This window comes from Dermochelys coriacea, chromosome 8 (assembly GCF_009764565.3).
Source record: "Dermochelys coriacea isolate rDerCor1 chromosome 8, rDerCor1.pri.v4, whole genome shotgun sequence".
Lineage (NCBI taxonomy): Eukaryota > Metazoa > Chordata > Testudines > Dermochelyidae > Dermochelys > Dermochelys coriacea.
Genome location: NC_050075.1, coordinates 19,177,793 through 19,199,193, shown reverse-complemented (window position 1 = coordinate 19,199,193; position 21,401 = coordinate 19,177,793). Strand labels below are relative to the sequence as shown.

The 21,401-nt window shown below is 39.8% G+C and overlaps 1 protein-coding gene across 3 annotated transcripts in view; it reads left to right on the top strand.

Annotated features, from left to right (window-relative positions):
* JAKMIP2 (janus kinase and microtubule interacting protein 2) overlaps positions 1-21,401 on the top strand; it is a 105,114-nt gene that overhangs the window by 78,691 nt on the left and 5,022 nt on the right. For 2 of the 3 annotated variants that reach the window (XM_038414734.2, XM_043490663.1), the window contains 15 exons: positions 781-921; positions 2,179-2,235; positions 3,992-4,111; positions 5,741-5,869; positions 6,701-6,784; positions 7,919-7,981; positions 8,753-8,851; positions 11,057-11,155; positions 11,783-11,836; positions 12,989-13,054; positions 13,865-13,933; positions 15,452-15,529; positions 16,743-16,946; positions 17,914-17,979; positions 19,689-19,761. In XM_038414734.2, coding sequence (XP_038270662.1) covers positions 781-921; positions 2,179-2,235; positions 3,992-4,111; positions 5,741-5,869; positions 6,701-6,784; positions 7,919-7,981; positions 8,753-8,851; positions 11,057-11,155; positions 11,783-11,836; positions 12,989-13,054; positions 13,865-13,933; positions 15,452-15,529; positions 16,743-16,946; positions 17,914-17,979; positions 19,689-19,739 — 1,380 coding nt within the window. In that variant the 3' untranslated portion in view covers positions 19,740-19,761. The remainder of the gene's footprint in view (positions 1-780; positions 922-2,178; positions 2,236-3,991; positions 4,112-5,740; positions 5,870-6,700; positions 6,785-7,918; positions 7,982-8,752; positions 8,852-11,056; positions 11,156-11,782; positions 11,837-12,988; positions 13,055-13,864; positions 13,934-15,451; positions 15,530-16,742; positions 16,947-17,913; positions 17,980-19,688; positions 19,762-21,401) is intronic. The other variant, XM_043490664.1, reaches the window with a different exon arrangement.

The window sequence follows — 21,401 nt, the reverse complement described above, 5'->3', positions numbered from 1 at the left end:
TTTAGCTCATCTGGCACATAAATATCTTGCAATGCCGGTTACAACAGTGCCATGTGAACGCCTGTTCTCACTTTCAGGTGACACTGTAAACAAGAAGCAGGCAGCATTATCTCCTGCAAATGCAAACAAACTTGTTTGTGTGAGCGATTGGCTGAAGTAGGACTGAGTGGACTTGTAGGTTCTAAAGTTTTACAATGTTTTATTTTTGAATGCTGTTATTTTTTGTACATAATTTTACATTTGTAAGTTCAACTTTCATGATAATGAGATTGCACTATAGTACTTGCATTAGGTGAATTGAAAAGATACTATTTCTTTTGTTTTTTACAGTGCAAATATTTGTAATCAAAAATAATTATAAAGTGAGTACTGTACACTTTGTATTCTGTGTTGTAATTGAAATCAATATATTTGAAAATGCAGAAAACATCCAAAATTATTTAAATAAATGGTATTCTATTATTAACAGTGCGATTAATCACAATTAATTTTTTTAATCGCATGATTAATCACTATTAATTTTTTTAATCGCTTGACAGCCCTACTACATAGCCTCATGCAGAATAAATTACAGTTTAACTCCCTGACATTCTCTCCTTTTTACAATTAAGGGATGGTAAAGAGTAGTAATGTAATGACAATTTTGAAACTGATGCAGATTTAAAAGAACATGAAAACATTGCCTGATTTTTTTATTCCAAAAGGGGGGACTTTAAAGTACTGACTCTCATTTTATCTTTCTTTATTTCTATCTCTATATATTTTTTGTCTTCTAAACAGAGAGAAAAAATGACTTCACACCCTCCACTGAAGAAATTAAAATCTCTCAATGACTTAGATCAAGCTAACGAAGAGCAAGAAACTGAGTTTTTAAAGCTTCAAGTTATAGAACAACAGAACATAATTGATGAGTTAACAAGGGTATGTCTAGCCCATTAGGAATTAAAAGCAATCATATATAACTGACATCTTCATCTCATAACAGACAGGATTTGAGTGGTAACATTTTAATAATAATAATGCTTTATTATTTCTACGATCTGAATTTTAAAATATAGTCTCACAGTACAATTTTGTGGGTGCAATTATGTGTGGGCACAGTTTGTGTCATTTTGTAGATATGTGTAATCCAGTAATTAGATGTCTAAATGACAATTAGCAGTAAGAAAAAAATAGTTGCAAGAAAGAAGAATGATGTCTTATTCAAAATCAGGTCCCAAGTGTGTTTCACAAAATGATATCCTAAAAATTAACATGATCAGTAATATAGTTCCAGGATTCAATAAAATAGAAAACAGCAAGCCTAAAATATATACAGTAGTTGCAGAATGTCTTATACAATTAGATATATGCAATATGGTACAGAATATAGATGCAGAGTTCTGTATAGGGAACAGAGAAAAAATAAGTTTGCAGCTGAGAAATAAAGTGGCGCAGAAAGAGAGAGGATTGTTCCAGATTTTGGAAACTGAAGAGTGAGAAGACTTTGTACCCCCAGCGGGAAGACTGGTTTTAACTAAGAAACCAGGGGCCTCTTCCCAGTTTTAGTCTTGCCAAAAGGATACATTCTTCATTGCACTGTTCACCCCATCAATAATACTGTACATCTGAATCTTGGGTACATCAGTGAGGTTAAGAAGTGCTGATGTTAGAATCCCCTTAAGAAGCCTCTGATGTGACATAGAAGCAGATGTTGTTAGACAGCCGTTCACTAGTAATTTGGATACAGCTCTTCATGTTAAATGCCCCTTTCCAGGACATTTGCAAGATGATATGAACAAAATCAGATTCCACAGAAATCTGTTGCATCGTCTAAGACTCCTGCTTGGGACACGGACATGAAGTCAACAATAACACAGCCCAATGACTTTGAGATAGACAGATATCAATGATGCATCTGCAGACAAGGCAAATAGTACTTCAAATCTCATGGCCCCATCCTACTCCCCATGATGACCAGGCCCTGTACAAATTGTTTAACAGAAATGACAGCTACACTACATGAATAAATGGCTGGAGCTTCTTTTCAGATGTCATAACTTCTGGTCACCCTTTCAACCTTAAATAGCAGTGTTCTGCACAAAGAACTAGATCCTCGGCTTGTAAAATAAGACTAACTCCATTGAAGTCAATGGAACTATGAAATATTGGATCATATTTATTAACTGTATTTTCCAGGATAGGGAAAAGCTGATTCGTCGCAGGAAGCATAAAAGAAGTTCAAAGCCAATTAAGGTAAGAGGAAAACTACTCTGTCTTACTGTAACAATGCCAGTGGGCTTTTTGGGAAAACAATCTGTGAAAACCTGAGGAAACAGATGATGTTTGGTTGCAGTAAGCTCCCTTAGCAATGGGGTACAAAGGAATCTGAATTTCTTTGGAAAAGCTTTTCAATCCTATTTGTCCTTTAAAATAATAACATAATTATTTACCATCTGCTTTTCTGTAGATACCAATTTCAGGTCCTGTTGGGATCATATTTTTGTCCTGAAAGACTCTTCAGTCTGTTTGCTGCTGTTGGTTAATACTAATACTACAGGGCCAATCCTGAAATCCTTATTCATGCAAAACTCCCATTGACTTTAATATTCTCGTAAACTGAAATCCCTGGCCCTGATCCTAAGCAGCACTCAGCTCAGAAGAGAAGAAGGGTTCAGAGGTCTTAAGTCATTTCTGGTGCTCTGATCTCAGTCTAGTCCAGTCCCTAGAATAATTTAGAACAACCCGAGGGATGAGCTAATTTATGCCAGCTGCCAGTGCTTCCATCAGCTGGATTTATGGAACCCCCAGCCATGTCTCCTGTGCCTTAGAAACTGCTAGGTTAGCTCTGTGCCACTAGAGGACTCTCAAATGGCCAGATTCACCAGGTTAGGGCAACTTTTCTCCACCAGAGTAATGCAAGCCTGTCCTGTCATTCGGCAGAATCAGGCCCAATAAGTCCTATGGTAAATTGAGGTACTGTCACACAATTTCATTAAGGATTTTAAGGTTGCACACAACAGGCAGAACTGAGGCTAAGGAATGAGCCCAACATGTCCCTGTTTAACTTTATTTCTAAATAAGCGACCAGAAATTGTACTGCTCAGTAGGCAAAAAAAAAAAATACACATACACAAGGAATTCTCAGCATCTTCAGTTCATCCCTTCTGCATGACTCAAACAGTGGGGATTATTAGAGGGCTGTAATCTGACAGCATTAGAAGAGAAAAATACTGTAGTGCAACAGTGCATCTTAAATTCTTATTGATCCATCAGTCTGCATAAGTATTCTACTGTGTGCCAAGCATTAAATGCTGAAATCAGTATCCTGAAATCCAAACCTGCTGGTTAAGCAGCTCTACCATCATAGAATGTGAGTCACGGTTTTTCTGTGATGTGTTTAATTCAGTCTAGGTGGCAGGATATTCAATCTTAACCAAAACACTTAGTTTGAAAAGCATTCTCGCTGAGGTAGCAGTTACCACACCAGTTTTACTTTCGTGTAAATCCACTGACTTACTCAAGATATACAGTGAGAGGAGAATCAGGTTCATCATCTCAGTTCTGCACAACAGGACATCTCTGGTATTGTGGCATTGTCCTTGAAGACAGGACTAAAAGATTGTTGCTCTGAACAGCTTTATGTAGTAACAACATATGATTCTATTCCCTTCAAATGAAGGTGGAGGCTTCTCTCTTGGGATATTGATACTCTCTGACGCTACATTGTCTGATAGTTTTAGACTACAGGCCAGATGCTCAACTGATGCGAATGAATTAGCACAACTCCACAGACCTCAATTCGCCAGCTGATTATACGGACCTATGTGTGGTTCCTTTCAGAGGGATCTGGTGTTTGGAAATGCAACTTATGGCTCTTCTTTCATGTCTTGTGGTTCTTTTAAAGTGCCTACCAAAGTGTTTTTGGAACTGGCTAACACTGCCCCATATATAGCCCCATGCTGTTTGCCTCCAAAAGGGGTTCAGAAACCACATGTTCTTCCTGTTTTAGAGACATATAGTGGATACTGTTTTTGGCTACGATGATGACTCCATGGACTCTGAAACCTCATCCATGGCCTCATTCAGAACAGACAGAACCCCAGCAACCCCAGACGATGACCTGGATGAGGTAAGAATTGGCTGCCTCACTATAATTGGAGCTAGATTTTAAAGAGAAATTAGTTCCCAAAACAAGCAGCCAGGGCCTCAAACATTGGATGTACAATGGGTGCTGAGCTCTTCTGTCAATTTGGCCTCAGTTTTAGACATGGAGATCTTGAAAATCTAGCCCTGAGCTTTTTGGAAATCTATCCCCTAGAACCTGCAATAAGAATCACTAAATATGCAAATTATCTGTATTGTTAAGCTTGGGTTTCATTCCTTTTCAATTACGTTGTTGAAAAGTCTTGTAGTTGGTACTAATCTGGCCAACAAGTTCATCAGTCACATCCACCAGGCAGAAAAATGAGCCCTGAATCAGTCCCTCTGGGTAATTCCGCAAGCTTTGCTTTTCCCAGTTCACCTTGAATGTCCATGGCTCAGTACTCCCCCATCAGTTTTTCGGAGTCCACAATTCTCTCCAGGCCCTGGAAGTTCCTTAACTGAGCATTGTATTTCCATTAGTAATGAACCACAGACACACTCACATACTGACACCATGAGCCTCATCAGGGACAGAACACAGGGGCCTTCAGCACCAAAAGCAGAGAATGTACCACCTAAGCTAAAATAGAGGTCGTTTACCTGCCTGGTAGTGGAAGACAGGGAAAAATCCAGTAGAGGAAGCCATGATCCCATGCACAAGCAAGCCCATGCACCACAACATGAATGATGCAGTCATTCCAGAAGGCACCAACAATGGGGCAGTGATTAGTACTTCCTGGGAAAAGGTGCCCAGGTAGAAAAACTTCCTTCAAGCATTGTGCGGCAGGGTGGATGTTGGAGACAACACATTTTTTTTGAATCTGTATGTCTCATTGCTGATGCAAAAGGTAATGACAGGCCTTGAGCCAGAGTCTACTCTCACTTATATCTGTGTCAATCTGGAATAATTCCACAGAAGTTAATGAGCCATATTTAGTACCCAATCCCTCTGGCAAGCGCAAGTCAAACTTGGTGCAGGAGGATAGCAATATAATTTGCCCACACTTCCTGCTCTGCCAGGATGTACAGGCCAGAAAGTAGGAGGGGCTAGCTGGGAAGGAGGCAGGGCCAGAACACCCAGCAGATGTGCTGATTCAGCTGAATAAGCCCCAGCCTTATTCTAACACTATGCTCCGGGACACAAGGCAATGGCAGTCCCCCTCCAGGAGTGAATCTCTTCTCAGATTTAACTGCCCTTTCAGCGCATAGAGTGACAAATTGTATTTTCCTGTGCCTGAACAGGAGAGTCAAACCTTCTTAGTGATGTGGAGTTACTCTGGATTAACACCATTGTCACTGAGAAACATGGTAGAAATCTACAAAGCCTTGTGATCCAAGCAGCCCTGGTCTGTTTTCCTGACAACTTGCTAAATCTGCTATAAAAGTAACTCCAGACCCAGATTAAAAATCCATAAACATTTTCTAAATTCCACACCTTTACCACCACTACAACATGCTCATTACAAATCTATTTTGACTCAAGCACTTTGGTTGATAATACATGGTAAAGTTGAAAACCTACGTTGGCCACAATAAGCCACATTTTAGGCATTTCTCTCCTTTGCAATGCTCCTGTGTCTGCTGCTTGTATAGCATGTTCTTTCTGTTCATACAGAGTTTAGCAGCAGAAGAATCAGAACTGCGATTTCGACAGCTAACAAAGGAATACCAGGCCCTGCAGAGGGCATATGCATTACTGCAGGAGCAGACTGGAGGCATCATAGATGCTGAAAGAGAAGCCAAGGTCAGTCTTTGTCTGGAGGGGTGGGTGCGTGTTTAGCTGCAGCTAGAAGCCAGTGCAGACAAACCTCCCAAAGAGAACATCGAAGTGGCATCTAAGACACGGTTGCTAAATGACAGTTTCACTCATTTTGCAGAGCATATTTAAAGGGGCAACATTATTAAAGATGGACACAATGGATGGACCCATAATATACTATTTATCTGCTGAGCCAGGAAAAATGGGTGATTCTGTACATTGGTACAGACAATTCCCCATTTTGTGCATCAGGGTGCACGTTTTTGCAGGCACAAAGGACACCTGTAGGTTTTTGTGGGTTCAAACATTTCATCTTCTTTTGAACATGCGTTTGAAAGTCTTTAACAGATGGATGTAGTTATTCTGTAAAAGGAGCTAATTATCCTGTTTATATTAAATCTTCCAAGACGAAAAGATTTCCCATCTGTAGTGTGGGGATAATTTCTTTCTCCCACCTTTTTCCTATCTTGTCTATTTAGAACGTAATCTCTTCAGAGCAGGGACTACCTGTTGCTGTGGTTTTGTACATTATCTAGCACAACAGAGCCCTGATCTTGGTTGCTACTACTGTAATACAATGAACAGCAATTATAAGATTTGGGGCCTGATTCTCCACTGCCTCGGCCCTTGTGTCATGATTTATGCCAGTGCAAATCAAGTGTAAAATGGGCATAAAATGCAAACAAGTCAGACTCGTAGTGTTTTACATTCACTTTGTAGGAGACCAGACTACTGTACTCAGTTTCCTATGCATTGAAAATCCAAAAAAATGTATTTTTGCTTGTTCCTATTTAATGGTGTAACTGACTTTAACAGGCACAGGAGCAACTCCAAGCAGAAGTCCAGAGGTATAAAGCAAAAATAGAAGATCTGGAAACAACTTTGGCACAAAAAGGACAGGTAGATGCTTCCTAGTGGGTATTTTCTTTGTTGTTTTGGACTGTAGCTAATCTCTGCTTCTGCTCACATAGGCATGAATGCAGGCCATCAGAGGTCCTGGGTATAGTATCTTGTTTGCTTCATGAGTTTTGCAGGACAGTAGCATAACAAGCAGTTACTACTGTGGAGTACTGATGCTGCCAGGGCTGGGTTTAGAGTTGTTAGTGCTCAGGTGAGGATTAGATTACAGTTGTCCTTCAAGAGACCCTGGAGAATGTTTAGTAGTGGTAGCCACTAGCAAAATAAGTGTTTTGTGATCCCACTCCCGCTCAGAGAAAAGATATCAAAGAACACACATTACATCCTTTCTTGTCATGTTGAGAGGCAGAGACATTATTAACAATACTTCACATTTCTATAACAATTTTTGGGTCTGATTTTATGCTGGTATATCTTCTTCAAAGTCAATGGAGTTACTCCAGATTTATATTGAGGTAACAGAGATCGGATTCTGGCCCTTGATTTTCAGATCTTTACAAAGCCTAATTACAATTTATTTAAAGTCCTTTATAAATACGTATTAATTAAACCTCAAAATCCCAAAGTAGCTGGGGGAGAGGAGGAATCACTTCACCCACCACTAAAATGAAGACTTCTGGGTAGAATTTCACATCTATTTAACACCACATAGGATCACTGAGGACAGGAAATTAACATTGACTATATTTGAAACTTCAGTGGAAATTTAGGTTGGTAGAAGGCTGGGTGGGACAATGAGATTAATACCTGTACTCTTACAAAATGTGCCATAGGAACCATGAGTGCTCATGATCCCATTGTACATCCCAATACTGTAACAGCACGTCTGTGACTCCATCGTGGGGCATTGTTTCTATACTGGCTCAAAGGGAAGGAGCACCACATTCTAATGAAAAGACTTAATGGGTTCAGAAGCTTTCTACTCATTTATAGATTAATATATTGTTATGAACATTCAGCTACTATAGAGTCTACCTCTGTTAGGTAGAAAAAGCCTATCACTGTAATATCCAACACTGCACATTTGTTAATCATGTTCAATTTCATGTGGACTCCCAGGCTAAGCACTGAAATAGTTACCGGATTATTATATAACAGTGTTATTTTACCAAACAGGATTCCCACTGGGTAGAAGATAAACAGCTTTTCATTAAGAGGAACCAGGAGCTTTTGGAAAAGGTAAGCTTTAAGGCCTCAGGTATTAGAGGTTTTTAGGGGGTACAACATACATACACATTGTGGGATGGAGAATTTGGTGCTTATGAATGTATTGAATGGTTTGGACAGACTCTGCTATTCTATTTTTAGGTTTAATCACACAGCTCTTCATATATAGCCCATGTCTGACAGGCACAATCCCTGCAGCAACACCACTACTCCAACGCTGGGACAGGGACTGCCAATCATGTTATATTATGCTAAGTTTTTACCGTTGCTATCTAAGGCTGGAGATTTTGATCCCGTGCTTAAAGTGACAAAACAGTGCTTCTAGAAATAAAAAGCATCCCCTCCTTGTAGCATCAGTACTCTTTACTACGGGATATATATAGGGTAAATTTGTCCAAAATGTCTAAGTGACTTAGGAACCTACATTATTGTCTTTCAATGACACATAGGTTCCTAAATCACTTAAGTGTTTTTGAAAATGTTACTTATAATCTTTTACACTTAGATTTTCAAAAGTAGCGAGGTACGTAATTCCTTTGAAACTTCCAGCCATTGCCTTCAATGAGCTTTATGGAGTTTGTTTTCAAAGTTCATCTGTAAAATAAGTTTGATCAAGGTAAAACAGCAACTTTGGAAACATCTTCCTGTTTGGGGTTTTGCACCGTTTGAACCCGCTTTATTCTTTGAGCTGCCAGTTCCTATCTTTGCATTTTGGTTTGTTTTTGAAACAATCAGTGGTTTTGAAATGGCAGCACAAACCATTAATTCAAATATTTCTACTAGATAGAAAAACTGGAGGCAGACAACAGCCGATTGCAACAGGAGCTGCAGGATGCCAGGGACCAGAATGAACTGCTGGAGTTCCGGAATCTAGAGCTTGAAGTAAGAAACTGTAGTTTCTCATTCTTGAATTAACTGTTTGAGAGGCAGCAGTGTCTGACTTTCGTTAGAGCAGGGGACTGAGAGTCAGGAGACATAGGTTCTAGTCAGAGGTGACATATGGCAGGGGCATGTAGAGTCACATCCCCCCCCCCCGACACCCCACACAGATTTGTTGCTTGGCTTGTACTGAGCAGACTCACATGGACTGAGTGTGCTTAGTAACATCTGCTAAAGCCAGTGCCCTTGCTGTGACCCCACCCCCAAATTGGAGGTATGGTTCTAGTCTTGTCTCTACTTCTGATTCACTGTAACTTAGACTTGTCACTTGACCTCTCTGTGTCTCAGTATCCCAATCTGTAAAATGAGGATAAGGAGATCCCCAGATAAAAGGCATTATACAAAAGCAAATTATTATCATTATTGTTTCATAGATAATAGTGTCAAAACCAGGACAGTGCCTGTGATGTTTTGTTCTGTGCTGGTACAGTGCCTAGCACAATGGTGTCCTGGTCCTTACCTGGCACTACTGCAATACAAATAATAACTAATACAACAACGAGTCTGCAGGCAGAAAGTACCCAGACTAGCCAACCAAGTCCATGCACTGCCATTTTAGAGGCACTATACCCCCCACTCAGGCCATCTCCACTTGCTGATCATCTCTTATTATGACTTTAACAAGAATCACCCAAGTTAATACACTTACTGAAGGGGATACTCTGAACATGGATAAGCCATAAAAGTTCAGGTTCAGTGTCACTCATGGGAAGATGAGGAGGGTGACTCTGAGCCTATTCTGCCCTTTCTATTAGTGTGCCTGGATCTGGGTTTAGTTGAATTTACTCTGCTTTTGGAGTCCAAGAAAAATAATCCTGCCTTGCTTTGATTTTCCAGCCCCATCCCTATTTTATTCTTCTACTGTGGTTTTCAAGTAACATTTAGGGCTTCATTTGCTCACAAATCAGAGCTTGTAGGTATCTCAATCCTTTCCTAACTCCCACAAAGAAGAGTTGTGACAGATCCTTTCTGATAAATCTTACAGACAGCCTCAGCTGTCAGCTGTGTTTCTGTTTGGTATAAAACTAAATTGACAAATGGCTCAATTAAATGTCTCATAAACTAAAATACGTTTGCAAGTTAAATTTGGGGCCTAATCCACTCCCTCCTATGCATGATTGAAAGATTCATAAAAACCAGATAAGACATCTATATAAAATCTTTTTCCTCTTGGCCTGAGTCCCACAGAGCAGGACAAGTATTGCAAAATATGTTCAGTGAATAGTCATACAATTTATTAAATGGATCAATTTGTTGTGTTCATGCTTACTTCGAAATTACTTTCCACAAACATTATAGGGAATGAATATTTGCAGGAACAGTAAATTTTAACAAAATAATGGAGTTTTAATGTGAGTATTCTCACCAGAAACCTGATTCTAGGGCTATGTCTACACAACAGCTGGGAGGGTTCTTCCCAACATGGGTAGACAGACATGCACCAGCTCTACTCAAACTCACTCACTAAAAATAGCAACACAGCCACTGCAGAATCGGGGGTGACTCAGGCCAGTCACCTGAGTATGTACCCAAGGGGTTCAGTGTGTTTGTACTTGGGCAGTTCACCCCAGCTGCTGTCAGGGCTACCGAGAGAACACTGCTGTTTTGAACACGCTAGCTTGAGCAGAGCTAGTGCATATCTGTCTAGCCATGCTGGGAAGCGCCCTTCCAGCTGCAGTGTAAACATATCCTAAAAGTTCCACTCATCTAATCAGAGGATAGAACCATAGCCTGGGATCACATGTCCAACCAAATTAATCAGCACAGCTTGAATTTTGAATATTTTCAGAACCTATAGACCAAGAATTATTCTTGGCAAATAATTTTTTATTACAAATAAATCTAATGAGATAATGAGCTGCTTCCAGACAATTTGAAATCAGAAAAAAGAGACAAAATCCATCAAATACATTATTTGCTGCCAAATATTTGCCTGGGTCTAGAATCCCATACCACTTAGCACACTGCATTTTTTTCAGCCCTTGCTAAATTATAATGCAATTATTTTTGACTTTTTTATGAGGTAAAGAATTGGCACACTGCAAAGCATGATAAACCAGACAGTGAATGTGTTATCTGATCACTCGATGTTCTACATATCTTATTCATTCTAACACATTCTCCTGTGCATTTCCAATATGTTTAAAGGAAAGAGAAAGACGGTCCCCACCATTTAATCTCCAAATCCACCCATTCTCAGATGGTGTAAGTGCTCTGCAGATCTACTGTATGAAGGAAGGTGTCAAGGTATGTTAACATTACTATAGGCAGAGCTTTCAGCTCCATGTTTAAGTAAGGTTGCCCAGCATTTCCCATTATGAGACCATGTTTTCTGTTGTTTATTACTTTGCCAAACTTTAACCATGTGGCCTGAGTATTAAGTAAGAGCTTGTCTACACAGACACATCCAGGAAAATTGATTAAAGATTTGACTTTGAAGTGGGTTAGTTAAACCACATTAAATCCCTCTGTGAATGCGATTATTCAGAATTAAAGTGTCCTTTAATTTAGTATGGTTTATCTTAATTCACTTAATTCTGAATGAGGGTGTTCACATAGGGGTTTAATGTGGTTTAACTAATCCACTTCAAAGTCACCCTTTTCATCAATTTGGATTAGTTTTCCTGGATGTCCCCATGTAGACAAGCTCTAAGAGTTCAAGATGGCTCAGGGGGAATAGGATCTATACCCATATTGGTAATCACTGGTTCAGAGTCAGCTGAAATCAGCAGTGTCTGAAAATCATTAATATCTCGTGGCTGACTATTTGCTATTACAAAATGTTTTGTTGATCTCGGTCCTGTTCCCAGGGGCCAGATACCACCACCATGATTAAACATGCATCTGACACCTTTATGTTTTTCTGTGTTGTAGGATGTCAGCATTCCAGACCTCATAAAGCAGTTAGACATCTTGGGTGACAATGGGGTAAGTCAGAGTCCTGACTAGCTTTCCTGGTAGGCTGATATTTTGTAAAGTATCACCAGTAAAATTGGAGAAAAGTATGACAGTATATTTACCATAAGATTATTTGTTAAAGAGTCAGGTTATAAGGATTATTCTAATAAGGGGTCTTGTTATTCCAGAAGTTAAGGATTTGGGGGAGCTGGGGCATCTGGGTATTGGTAATTGGATATTGAGCCTTTAATCTCTGAGTCACCAAACTGAATGTAGCTCCAGTCTAACTGTTATTGGTATTTGATAGTTATTTGGTAGCCTGTGTGAATTGAATTGGTGGTCTGAGCTGACCACATCTCAATTAGCCTTACGGTACCCCTACTGGCAACTTCAGGAGACAGACCAGGAACTAAATGGGGAGGAATATACATTATCCCATGGACCCTGAGCCTGCCAGAACATGGTGGAGGGTGTGTCAGAGGGCTTTGTAAAGGAGGGTCACAGTGTTGCTGCCTATTTAGTCCTTGCCATATGGATAAACAGACGTCAATTCCCGGGACTGTCAAACTATCCCCTTTTGACAGCACTACAGAAACTGTATAGGAAATTCAAATGAAAGCAAATATCCGTACCTACTCAGCTGTGGACCTCACTCATGCTGGTGTAAATCAGAAGTAACTCCACTAATCCCAACGAAGTTACACCAGTGTAAATTAACCAGTGTAACTGAGGGAAGAATCAGCCCATCCTGTTTATAAGGAGTCTAGTTTTATTCTGCATTTCACATCACATACCTTTGGATTGGAATGTCCAGTCAGTCTGCACAGGTTAGCATTATGCAGAAAGGTCCTCACCTTTCCCAAGGTAGGATAGAATTTGCAAAGGGTCCTTAGGGAGCTAGACACCCAGCTCCTATTGAATTTACATGGGATTTGGACACCTCACTTAGACAGGTTCCTTTGAAGAGCCTAGCTATAAATAATAAATAGTCTGTATACACTGTATTTATTGACACCTGTTAATGTGTTTGTTTGTGTAATGCTCTGTGCAATACACGACAGAGTTCCATGCAAACTGGGGAAAGTGAGAACAGAATGTGGATTTTCTTCTAACAATATAAATATGCTTTTAGAAAACTGCTATGCCTTCCTTAGCTTGGTTTTCTTCTTTTTCACTTTACAGAATTTAAGAAATGAAGAGCAAGTGGCTATAATTCAAGCTAGCACTGTGTTATCCTTGGCAGAAAAGGTACAATTTCTGTGGTGCTTGTCTCTCAAGTATATGCACTATTTAAGGCCTATTCTACAGTAAAAAAGGCTTGCGGGAATACTTTTGCTGGCATAGCTTATACTGTTTCCCCAAAGCCAAAAAGCTATCCCAACAAATGCACTTTATTGCGGGTATAACTGCATCCACACTAGAAAAGGTGCCTGTATAGAACTGGTATAAAAGAATCACATCCGCACTGATATTATCATACCTGAAGAAGTTTCTAGTCTATCTCTATCCTAAGCTATGAATTTAGATCTGTAACAAATGCAGCTTCCACACTAAATGTAAGTAGTGACTGTAAACTTTATAGAGGAAAGTTATGCAAAGCCATCAACCATATATGGTAAAACTAGCAATGGATTGAAAGGCTGAGATTCTCTAAGCCGCCTAAGGGATATAGACACACATTCCCATTGAAGTAAATAGGAAACTGTGTGTCAAAACCTCCTATTTGGTTCTGAAAAATCTCATCTGAAATATTTCTGTTTAAACTGATTTGTTTTTGCAGCTCAGCTAAAAGGGGTGACAAAGGAGAGAGTGGCATAATTTGAGCATAGCCAGCTCTATGCCACTCAGGAGTTCCCCCTATGCCTATGGAATTTCCAAGTAGCTGTTGAAGCCATCTGTAAAGCTGTTTTGTGCCACACCCTTAGTAAGGGGCTCTGGCCTTCTGGTTACTGAAGTCAGGCAAAATAGAGGGGAAGCATTTTGGCGGGGTCCTGTTTGTCATGGGGCACTTTAGTTACAAGTGCTGTAGGTTACAGCTCTGTGTTTTGCACCCTCTAGTGGATCCAGCAGATTGAAGGTGCTGAAGCAGCTCTACACCAGAAGATGATGGAACTGGAAAGTGACATGGTAGGCAAACGTTTTTGATATATATCTATAACAAACCACTGAATATATCAAAATATTTGATGTCTCAGAGAGTCAGAAAAAATAATCTTTTAGCAAATAAAATGAATTATATCTTCTTGATCACCTTGGAGAGTCCTACTACAGGACAGGCCCAACAAAGAAAATAACAGAACGCCACTAGCCATCACCTTCAGCCCCCAACTAAAACCTCTCCAACGCATCATCAAGGATTTACAACCTATCCTGAAGGATGACCCATCACTCTCACAGATCTTGGGAGACAGGCCAGTCCTTGCTTTCAGACAGCCCCCCAACCTGAAGCAAATACTCACCAGCAACCACACACCACACAACAGAACCACTAACCCAGGAACCTATCCTTGCAACAAAGTCCATTGCCAATTGTGTCCACATATCTATTCAGGGGACACCATCATAGGGCCTAATCACATCAGCCACACTATCAGAGGCTCGTTCACCTGCGCATCTACCAATGTGATATATGCCATCATGTGCCAGCAATGCCCCTCTGCCATGTACATTGGTCAAACTGGACAGTCTCTACGTAAAAGAATAAATGGACACAAATCAGATGTCTTCTCCCCCCCGCCCCCCCCACTGGTAATAGCTTATCTTAAGTGATCACTCTCCTTACAGTGTGTATGATAACACCTGTTGTTTCATGTTCTCTGTGTATATAAATCATCTCCCCACTGTATTTTCCACTGAATGCATCCGATGAAGTGAGCTGTAGCTCACGAAAGCTTATGCTCAAATAAATTTGTTAGTCTCTAAGGTGCCACAAGTACTCCTTTTCTTTTTACTATGTTGTTTAAACACACTTTAAATCAAGAGTTATCAATTGTTTTTGCAAAGGTTCAATTTCTTGGTCAAGGTATAGACAAGGTCCAGACTCCAGAGAAAATAATAAATAATTAATAATAAATAATAATAATAATAAGTAAATAAAAGATTTTGAGGTCTGTTCAAAGCACCTGGTGAGCCAGATTTGACCCGTGGTCTGCCTCTTGACTACTCCTGCTTTAAATCCTTAATATTTTAAAGGCAAGGTGTTCATAGTTGAATTGTGCTTAGTATAACTACAGCGAGGTCAGGATTTGGCTTCTCTCTTAGTCTCCTTAAACTAGAGGAAGTAATATACCTAAAAGATGAACAAGTTTACATGGACTGTAAAGTAATCATATGTTCAAATTGTGCTCTTAGTAACACTGGTCTAATTTGAGTAATTCACTGAAGACAACAAAGTCATTCTGGAGTTACTCCAGTATAGACCAGAGCACATTTCTACTCTATTACCTTACCAAAGCAAACATAATTGTTTTTCCTTCAGACTTTATAGATATTAACTTGATATTAACAACCATGCAGAGTCTCCATTACTGACAGATCTCATAAATTTCTGCTCCCATGAGATATCTGTGGTTGATCAAATAATACTTTCCATGGCATGTCAACTAACAAATTCATTTTTTCTGTCAAAATTATTGTTCATTGTAGGAGCAGTTTTGCAAAATAAAAGGTTATTTGGAGGAAGAATTAGACTACAGGAAGCAAGCTCTTGACCAGGCATACATGGTATGTACAAGGAAAATGCTACAGCACGCACCATAATGCGACACAGATTCTGGGGGGAGAGAGAGTTTTGCAAATCCTTCCTAACTTTTTCATAGCTGCCTTCTGCATGCTGCTAAAACCACCACCTTGCAGTCTGCACAGCCTCACATGGTACTGGCCTCTTCACATCATGATAAGCCGGATACTCTAAAGTAGAAACTCTTCCAAGTTAACAGTAGATGTCCTTCATTAGAGTCACCTTGCCCAGTTGGAGTCTTGCAGACAACCAGAACTAGACATGTGCAGGAATATTTAAATATCTCCTTTAGTGAAAGTCAACGTGCAGGGGTGGCCAATCTGTGGCTCATGAGCCACATGCAGCTCTTTTATAGTTAAAATGTGGTTTGCGTAGCCCCCTACGTCCCCATTCTCCATCTACCAGACTGAGTGGGAGCTCGGGATCACTGCCTAGCAGCGGGATGGTGGGGTAGGGGAAGGGGGGTCTCAGGGCTTCAGCAGGAGCAGGGCTGAAGCCCTGAGCCCTGGCAGGTGCACCTAGGTCTCGAACTTCTGAAGATTGTCATATGCAGCTTGGAGGGTCAGTAAGTTTGGCCACCCCTGTCATAGTGAGAAGATAGTATACCAAACTGCAACCAATTTTATTGGAAAATACCAGCCCAGCAAAATCTGTTGTATACAGGGCTTATACCTGCTGAGTGCAACTTTGAAGTGTTTCGTGTATAAGAGGAAAGGATAAAATGATGAGCAGAGAATGCAGGGCTACCTAACCCTGCATTGAACATGTTCATGTATTAGCAAGACTAATAGAGAGAAATCTGTATCCTGGCATGCTGATCTTTCACCCTTATTCCTTTTTAACAGAGATGGTCAAAATGTAAATGTCAATGAAATTTTCCTCAGTATTTTGATTTGTGATTTTAGAAAAAAAATGGTGAAAATGCTCATGAAAATTCCATCCCAGTTTTGACCAACACCATAGCGGTTTGAAACATTTCACAATTATGAATTTCAATGAAAACATTCAATGGACATTTTTTGCCAAAACATTGAAACATATTTGACCAGCTCTGCTTTTTAATCTTGCACACATGTATACCTAAGAAGCTTCTTGTATGTATGTATGTAGACGCCTGAATCTACGAACAGAAAAAATCCCAGCTATATTTAGTACAATGTTCCATCTCTAACCAACTTTTGGTGTTTCATCAACTAGAGAATCCAGGAGCTTGAAGCTACTTTGTACAATGCTTTGCAGCAAGAAACGGTGATAAAGTTTGGGGAACTGCTAAGTGAAAAGCAACAGGAGGAGCTGAGGACAGCCGTAGAAAAGTTAAGACGGCAGATGCTGAGGAAAAGCAGAGAATACGACTGCCAGATTCTTCAGGAGAGGATGGAGCTGCTACAGCAGGCACATCAGGTAGTGTACAAGGACCAAGATCTTAGAACAAATACTAAAACAAAAACATATTGTTTTGAGGGGTAAAAATGCAAATTATGGTCCAATGTTTCTCCCTAGTTTATGAGAGATCCTAGTTCAGTTGGCCTGGTTTTCACTGCTGAGTTGTCCAGGGCATATAAATACCTGCGCTATGCATGTAAATGCAGGTTTCACTATCTTCTTGATGGAGGCTGTGGGAATATTTTGCCTCTTCAGTTCAAAACCTAACAACTCTCTCTTCCTATTTACTGTTTCATGACTCTAGCCTCATAGCACAAATCTCAAACATAAAAGTTATTGGGCTCAATGCAGGAGTGACTGGATGCAATTCTCTGTTATGAAGGTCAGACTGATGATCTAATGGCCCCTTCTGGCCTTAAAATCAAAAGTGATTTTAAACAGTATCCTACGATACGTAACAGTATCAGTGTCAGCTATGAAGAGTGCACAGATAAGACCGACGAGCATAAATGCTGGAACTAGGGGCCACACTCCCTGGTTGAAGTGGTTTCCATTATATACAGGGGTTACAGTTTGGTTCCATGGCTCTCAGCCCCCCCCACAATAAAAATTGTTCCAGCACTTTGATGACTTTCTTCAAATAGGTGGTGAATGGGATTTTCTTTCTAATCTCTTCCGTTCCTCCCCTCCCAAAGTGGGCAGTTGCTAATTAATCTCTCTGGGACATAATCATTGCATTTAACGCCTTTCATTTTCAGAGATCAGTGTGCACTGATGTGGGCATGGCAAATCAAGAGGTGGTGCAGGAGTGGATAACAAAGGATTTTATGCCAATGTAGAACTGGCTGGATTTCTTAGTTGTTCATTTCCAGGATCTTTAAAATTTGCCCCAGCTGGGTAATTTGTTCAGCTGAGCAAAACAGTTAACATTTTCTCTTCTATGCATTCAGAGTCTAGAGTTGGTTTGTTTGCTTTTTATTTTTAGAGGATCCGAGATTTAGAAGATAAAACTGATGTCCAGAAGAGACAGATCAAGGACCTAGAGGAAAAGGTTGGTTGTTTTACAGATTTTAAAAGAATCAGATCAGCTTTATTGAGTCTGAGACAATTTTTTTAGACTAAAAATCATAAAAGTATTTGCTGAACTAACTGAACTATGTTAGTGTCTCTCTTTCCACTTCATTTTCTTTCCATTTTATGTCTTTCATGATATCCAGACAATCTCAGATCTGTTTTTCCCCTTCCTGCAAACTCTCTATTCCCTTTAGGAAAGAATATTTTTCTATAAAATTATAAACATCTTATTTAAAATATGATTATGTAGCAAATGATGTTGAGCCAAATGCTGAGGTCCTTACTCAGTCATTACCTAAGTCTCTTTATATGCAGGCAAAACTCCCATTGAAACCAAGGTGAGTTTTGTCAGCATTAAGAATTGAATGAAACTGAGTTAAGATTTCAAGATTGTGCCTCTTAGTTATACAAGTTTAGGGCCAGATTCTGATACCATTACCCATGTTGAAACCAGTGGGGACTAGAGTAAGATACAACACAATGTGACTACGGGTACCAGAATCCTGCCCCATAACTGAACTGTGACATCAAAAGAAATTGAAGATTTTTTGCTTATTGACTTTGTATATACATTCCTGAAGAGAAATGTAGTGGGCGTAATCACAGGCTCACTGCAGTCAAGGCAACTGAGACCCAAAATGAAGTAGGCAGCCAACTAATTCAAAAGTTGCTAAACGGCTAGAAGATGATCCCACCTCCTGTGCCTGATGATTAAATAAAGTCTATTGTGGATCTGAATGCTCATTTTTGTCTTCACAACTTCCTTTAAACTATGTCTAAAGGAACATGACCAATTTACTTAACAAGCAAAACAAAGCATAATACAGAAAAAATCTCAGGGGCATTGAAACTGTGACAGTAGCCAATTCTTCACCAGAAAACATCTAGTCTAACAGTAATCCAATTAATAATGGAATAAACATATATTTTAACTCCTTAGCTACACACATTCTTCTTTTTCCACTTTGCTGCCAAAGTTTCAGTGATGTTCAGTAGAAATCAAGGGCATATGCAAGAGTATATAATACAATCACAGGCAGAAAATGGATCAAAAATTGGGAGTGTATTACGATGTAACCTTTGACTTAAAAAACAAATCAAAACTTGTGACATGGTTCAATGGAGAACTGTGATGGAAGACATTGGATGGCCACATTTTCAAACCACAAAAATTCTCCTCCCACTAGAAGAGCAAGGATCATGATGGAAGAGATCCAAGAGTCAGTTATTAATAGTTCAGTATGAGGGACATGTCTGATTAAGGTCAGTGTTACATCATGTATCCATGATCTTAGCATGTTTACTACTATGGATAGTGGGCGCCATTTTAGAAACCAGGTGCCAGATGCTCAGTTGGTATAAATCAGCACCAGTTTGTGACTTCAGCGACTCTACTTTGATTTACACCAGCAGAAGATCTAGCCCCGTGTTGCCATGTGGTGTTGGATGCATTCATTTTGCTGATGAGTTAAAAAAAATGATACAGTCTAGTTTTTTCACACCAGGAAGAGGGGTTGATATTTGCAGACACAACTGGAAAACATGTTTTCTGCATGCGTAATTATTTCAGGTCTCATGCTAAACTGAATTTATCATTGTCATATAAATTGCAAAGAGAACTAGCTCTGACCCTTAAGACAGTACAGCAAGATTTTTTTTTACATAATCTTCTTTTTTCTTCTGCAGTTTCTGTTTCTATTCTTGTTCTTCTCTCTTGCCTTTATTCTTTGGCCTTGATGTCAATGTGCCTCTTGGAAAGGTAAGGCTGCTTCACATATTTCCATGAAACTAGTGTTTGTCCCATAGATTCTTATGAAATGAAGGCCAGATCCTCAGTTGGTATAAGTTGATCTGGGTACACTGACTTCAGTGGCGTTATGTCAGTTTACACTAGCTGAGGGTCTGCCTTGAGTTTTTAAACTTAACAGTCTCCAGATCACAGAATGAAGGATGGCAGTCTTGTGCTTAAAGTACAGGACTATCAAGCAGCTATCATGTTTGGTTGCTCTCCATGTCTTTGTTGCCTCCAGACTGGATTACTGCAATGCACTGTTCAGGACACCACCTGAAGAAGTTCAAAGTGGGGCTGCACAGGAAACTTATTTCACCAGTTCCCCATTTCGCACTGCGTTACATAGTTCATTTCAGGTGCAATTCAAGATGCTGGTTATAACTTATAAGCCCTTTATGGCTTGAATCCTGTGTGTCTGAGAAAAGCCTCTCTCAACCTCTGTGTAGCTGAAAGAAGCCTCATGCTCAGCCCTAGCAGCTGAGATCAACTGAGAAGCTCAAGAGAATGGTCCTTATGGCCTGTTCCTGCAATTCCTTGCTCGTGTGAGGAGTGCTAACTCACACAAGGAGCCACATTGACTGGGATTCCCTTTCCATTGGCCAGGCAGAACCCAAATTGGGTGATCTTCAGAGCACATCCCAATCCACAGTATGTTTTTGATAGGTCTGTACCCCTAGCTCTTCCAAACAGTTCCAAACAGACTGTCCCATTTTGGAGTTACCAACATTTTAAATATATTTCCTGTCTCTAGCAAACAGTTTTTTAGGGGATTGCATTGTAGTATCCAGCCACTGACTAGAAGTTCCTGACACAGGACTTCTGAAAGATGACCCAGCACAACAGCTGGGACATGTTTTGAGGTTATTCACAGTCAAGTTGGAAGGGCATGTCGAGTGGGTCCCTCAGGGATCAGTTCTGGGTCCGGTTCTATTCAATATCTTCATCAATGACGTAGATAATGGTATAGAGAGTACACTTATAAAGTTTGCAGATGATACCAAGCTGGGAGGGGTTGCAAGTGCTTTGGAGGATAGGATTAAAATTCAAAATGATCTGGATAAACTGGAGTAATGGTCTGAAGTAAATAGGATGAAATTCAATAAGGACAAATACAAAGTACTCCACTAAGAAGGAACAATCAGTTGCACACATGCAAAATGGGAAAATGACTTCCTAGGAAGGAGTACTGTGGAAAGAGATCTTGGAGTCATTGTGAATCACAAGCTAAATATGAGTCAACAGTGTAACACTATTGCAAAAAAAAGCAAATATTCTGAGATGCATTATCAGGAATGTTGTAAGCAAGACAGGAGAAGTAATTCTTATTATGGAGTATTATGTCTAGTTCTGGGCACCACATTTCAGAAAAGATGTGGACAAATTGGAGAAAGTCCAGGGATGAGCAACAAAAATTATTAAAAGGTCTAGAAAACATGACCTATGAGGGAAGATTGAAAAAATTGGGTTTGTTTAGTCTGGAGAAGAAAAGACTAAGGGAACATGATAACAGTTTTCAAGTACATACAAGGTTGTTACAAGGAGGATGGAGAAAAATTGTTCTTGTTAACCTCTGAGGATAGGACAAGAAGCAATGTGCTTAAATTGCA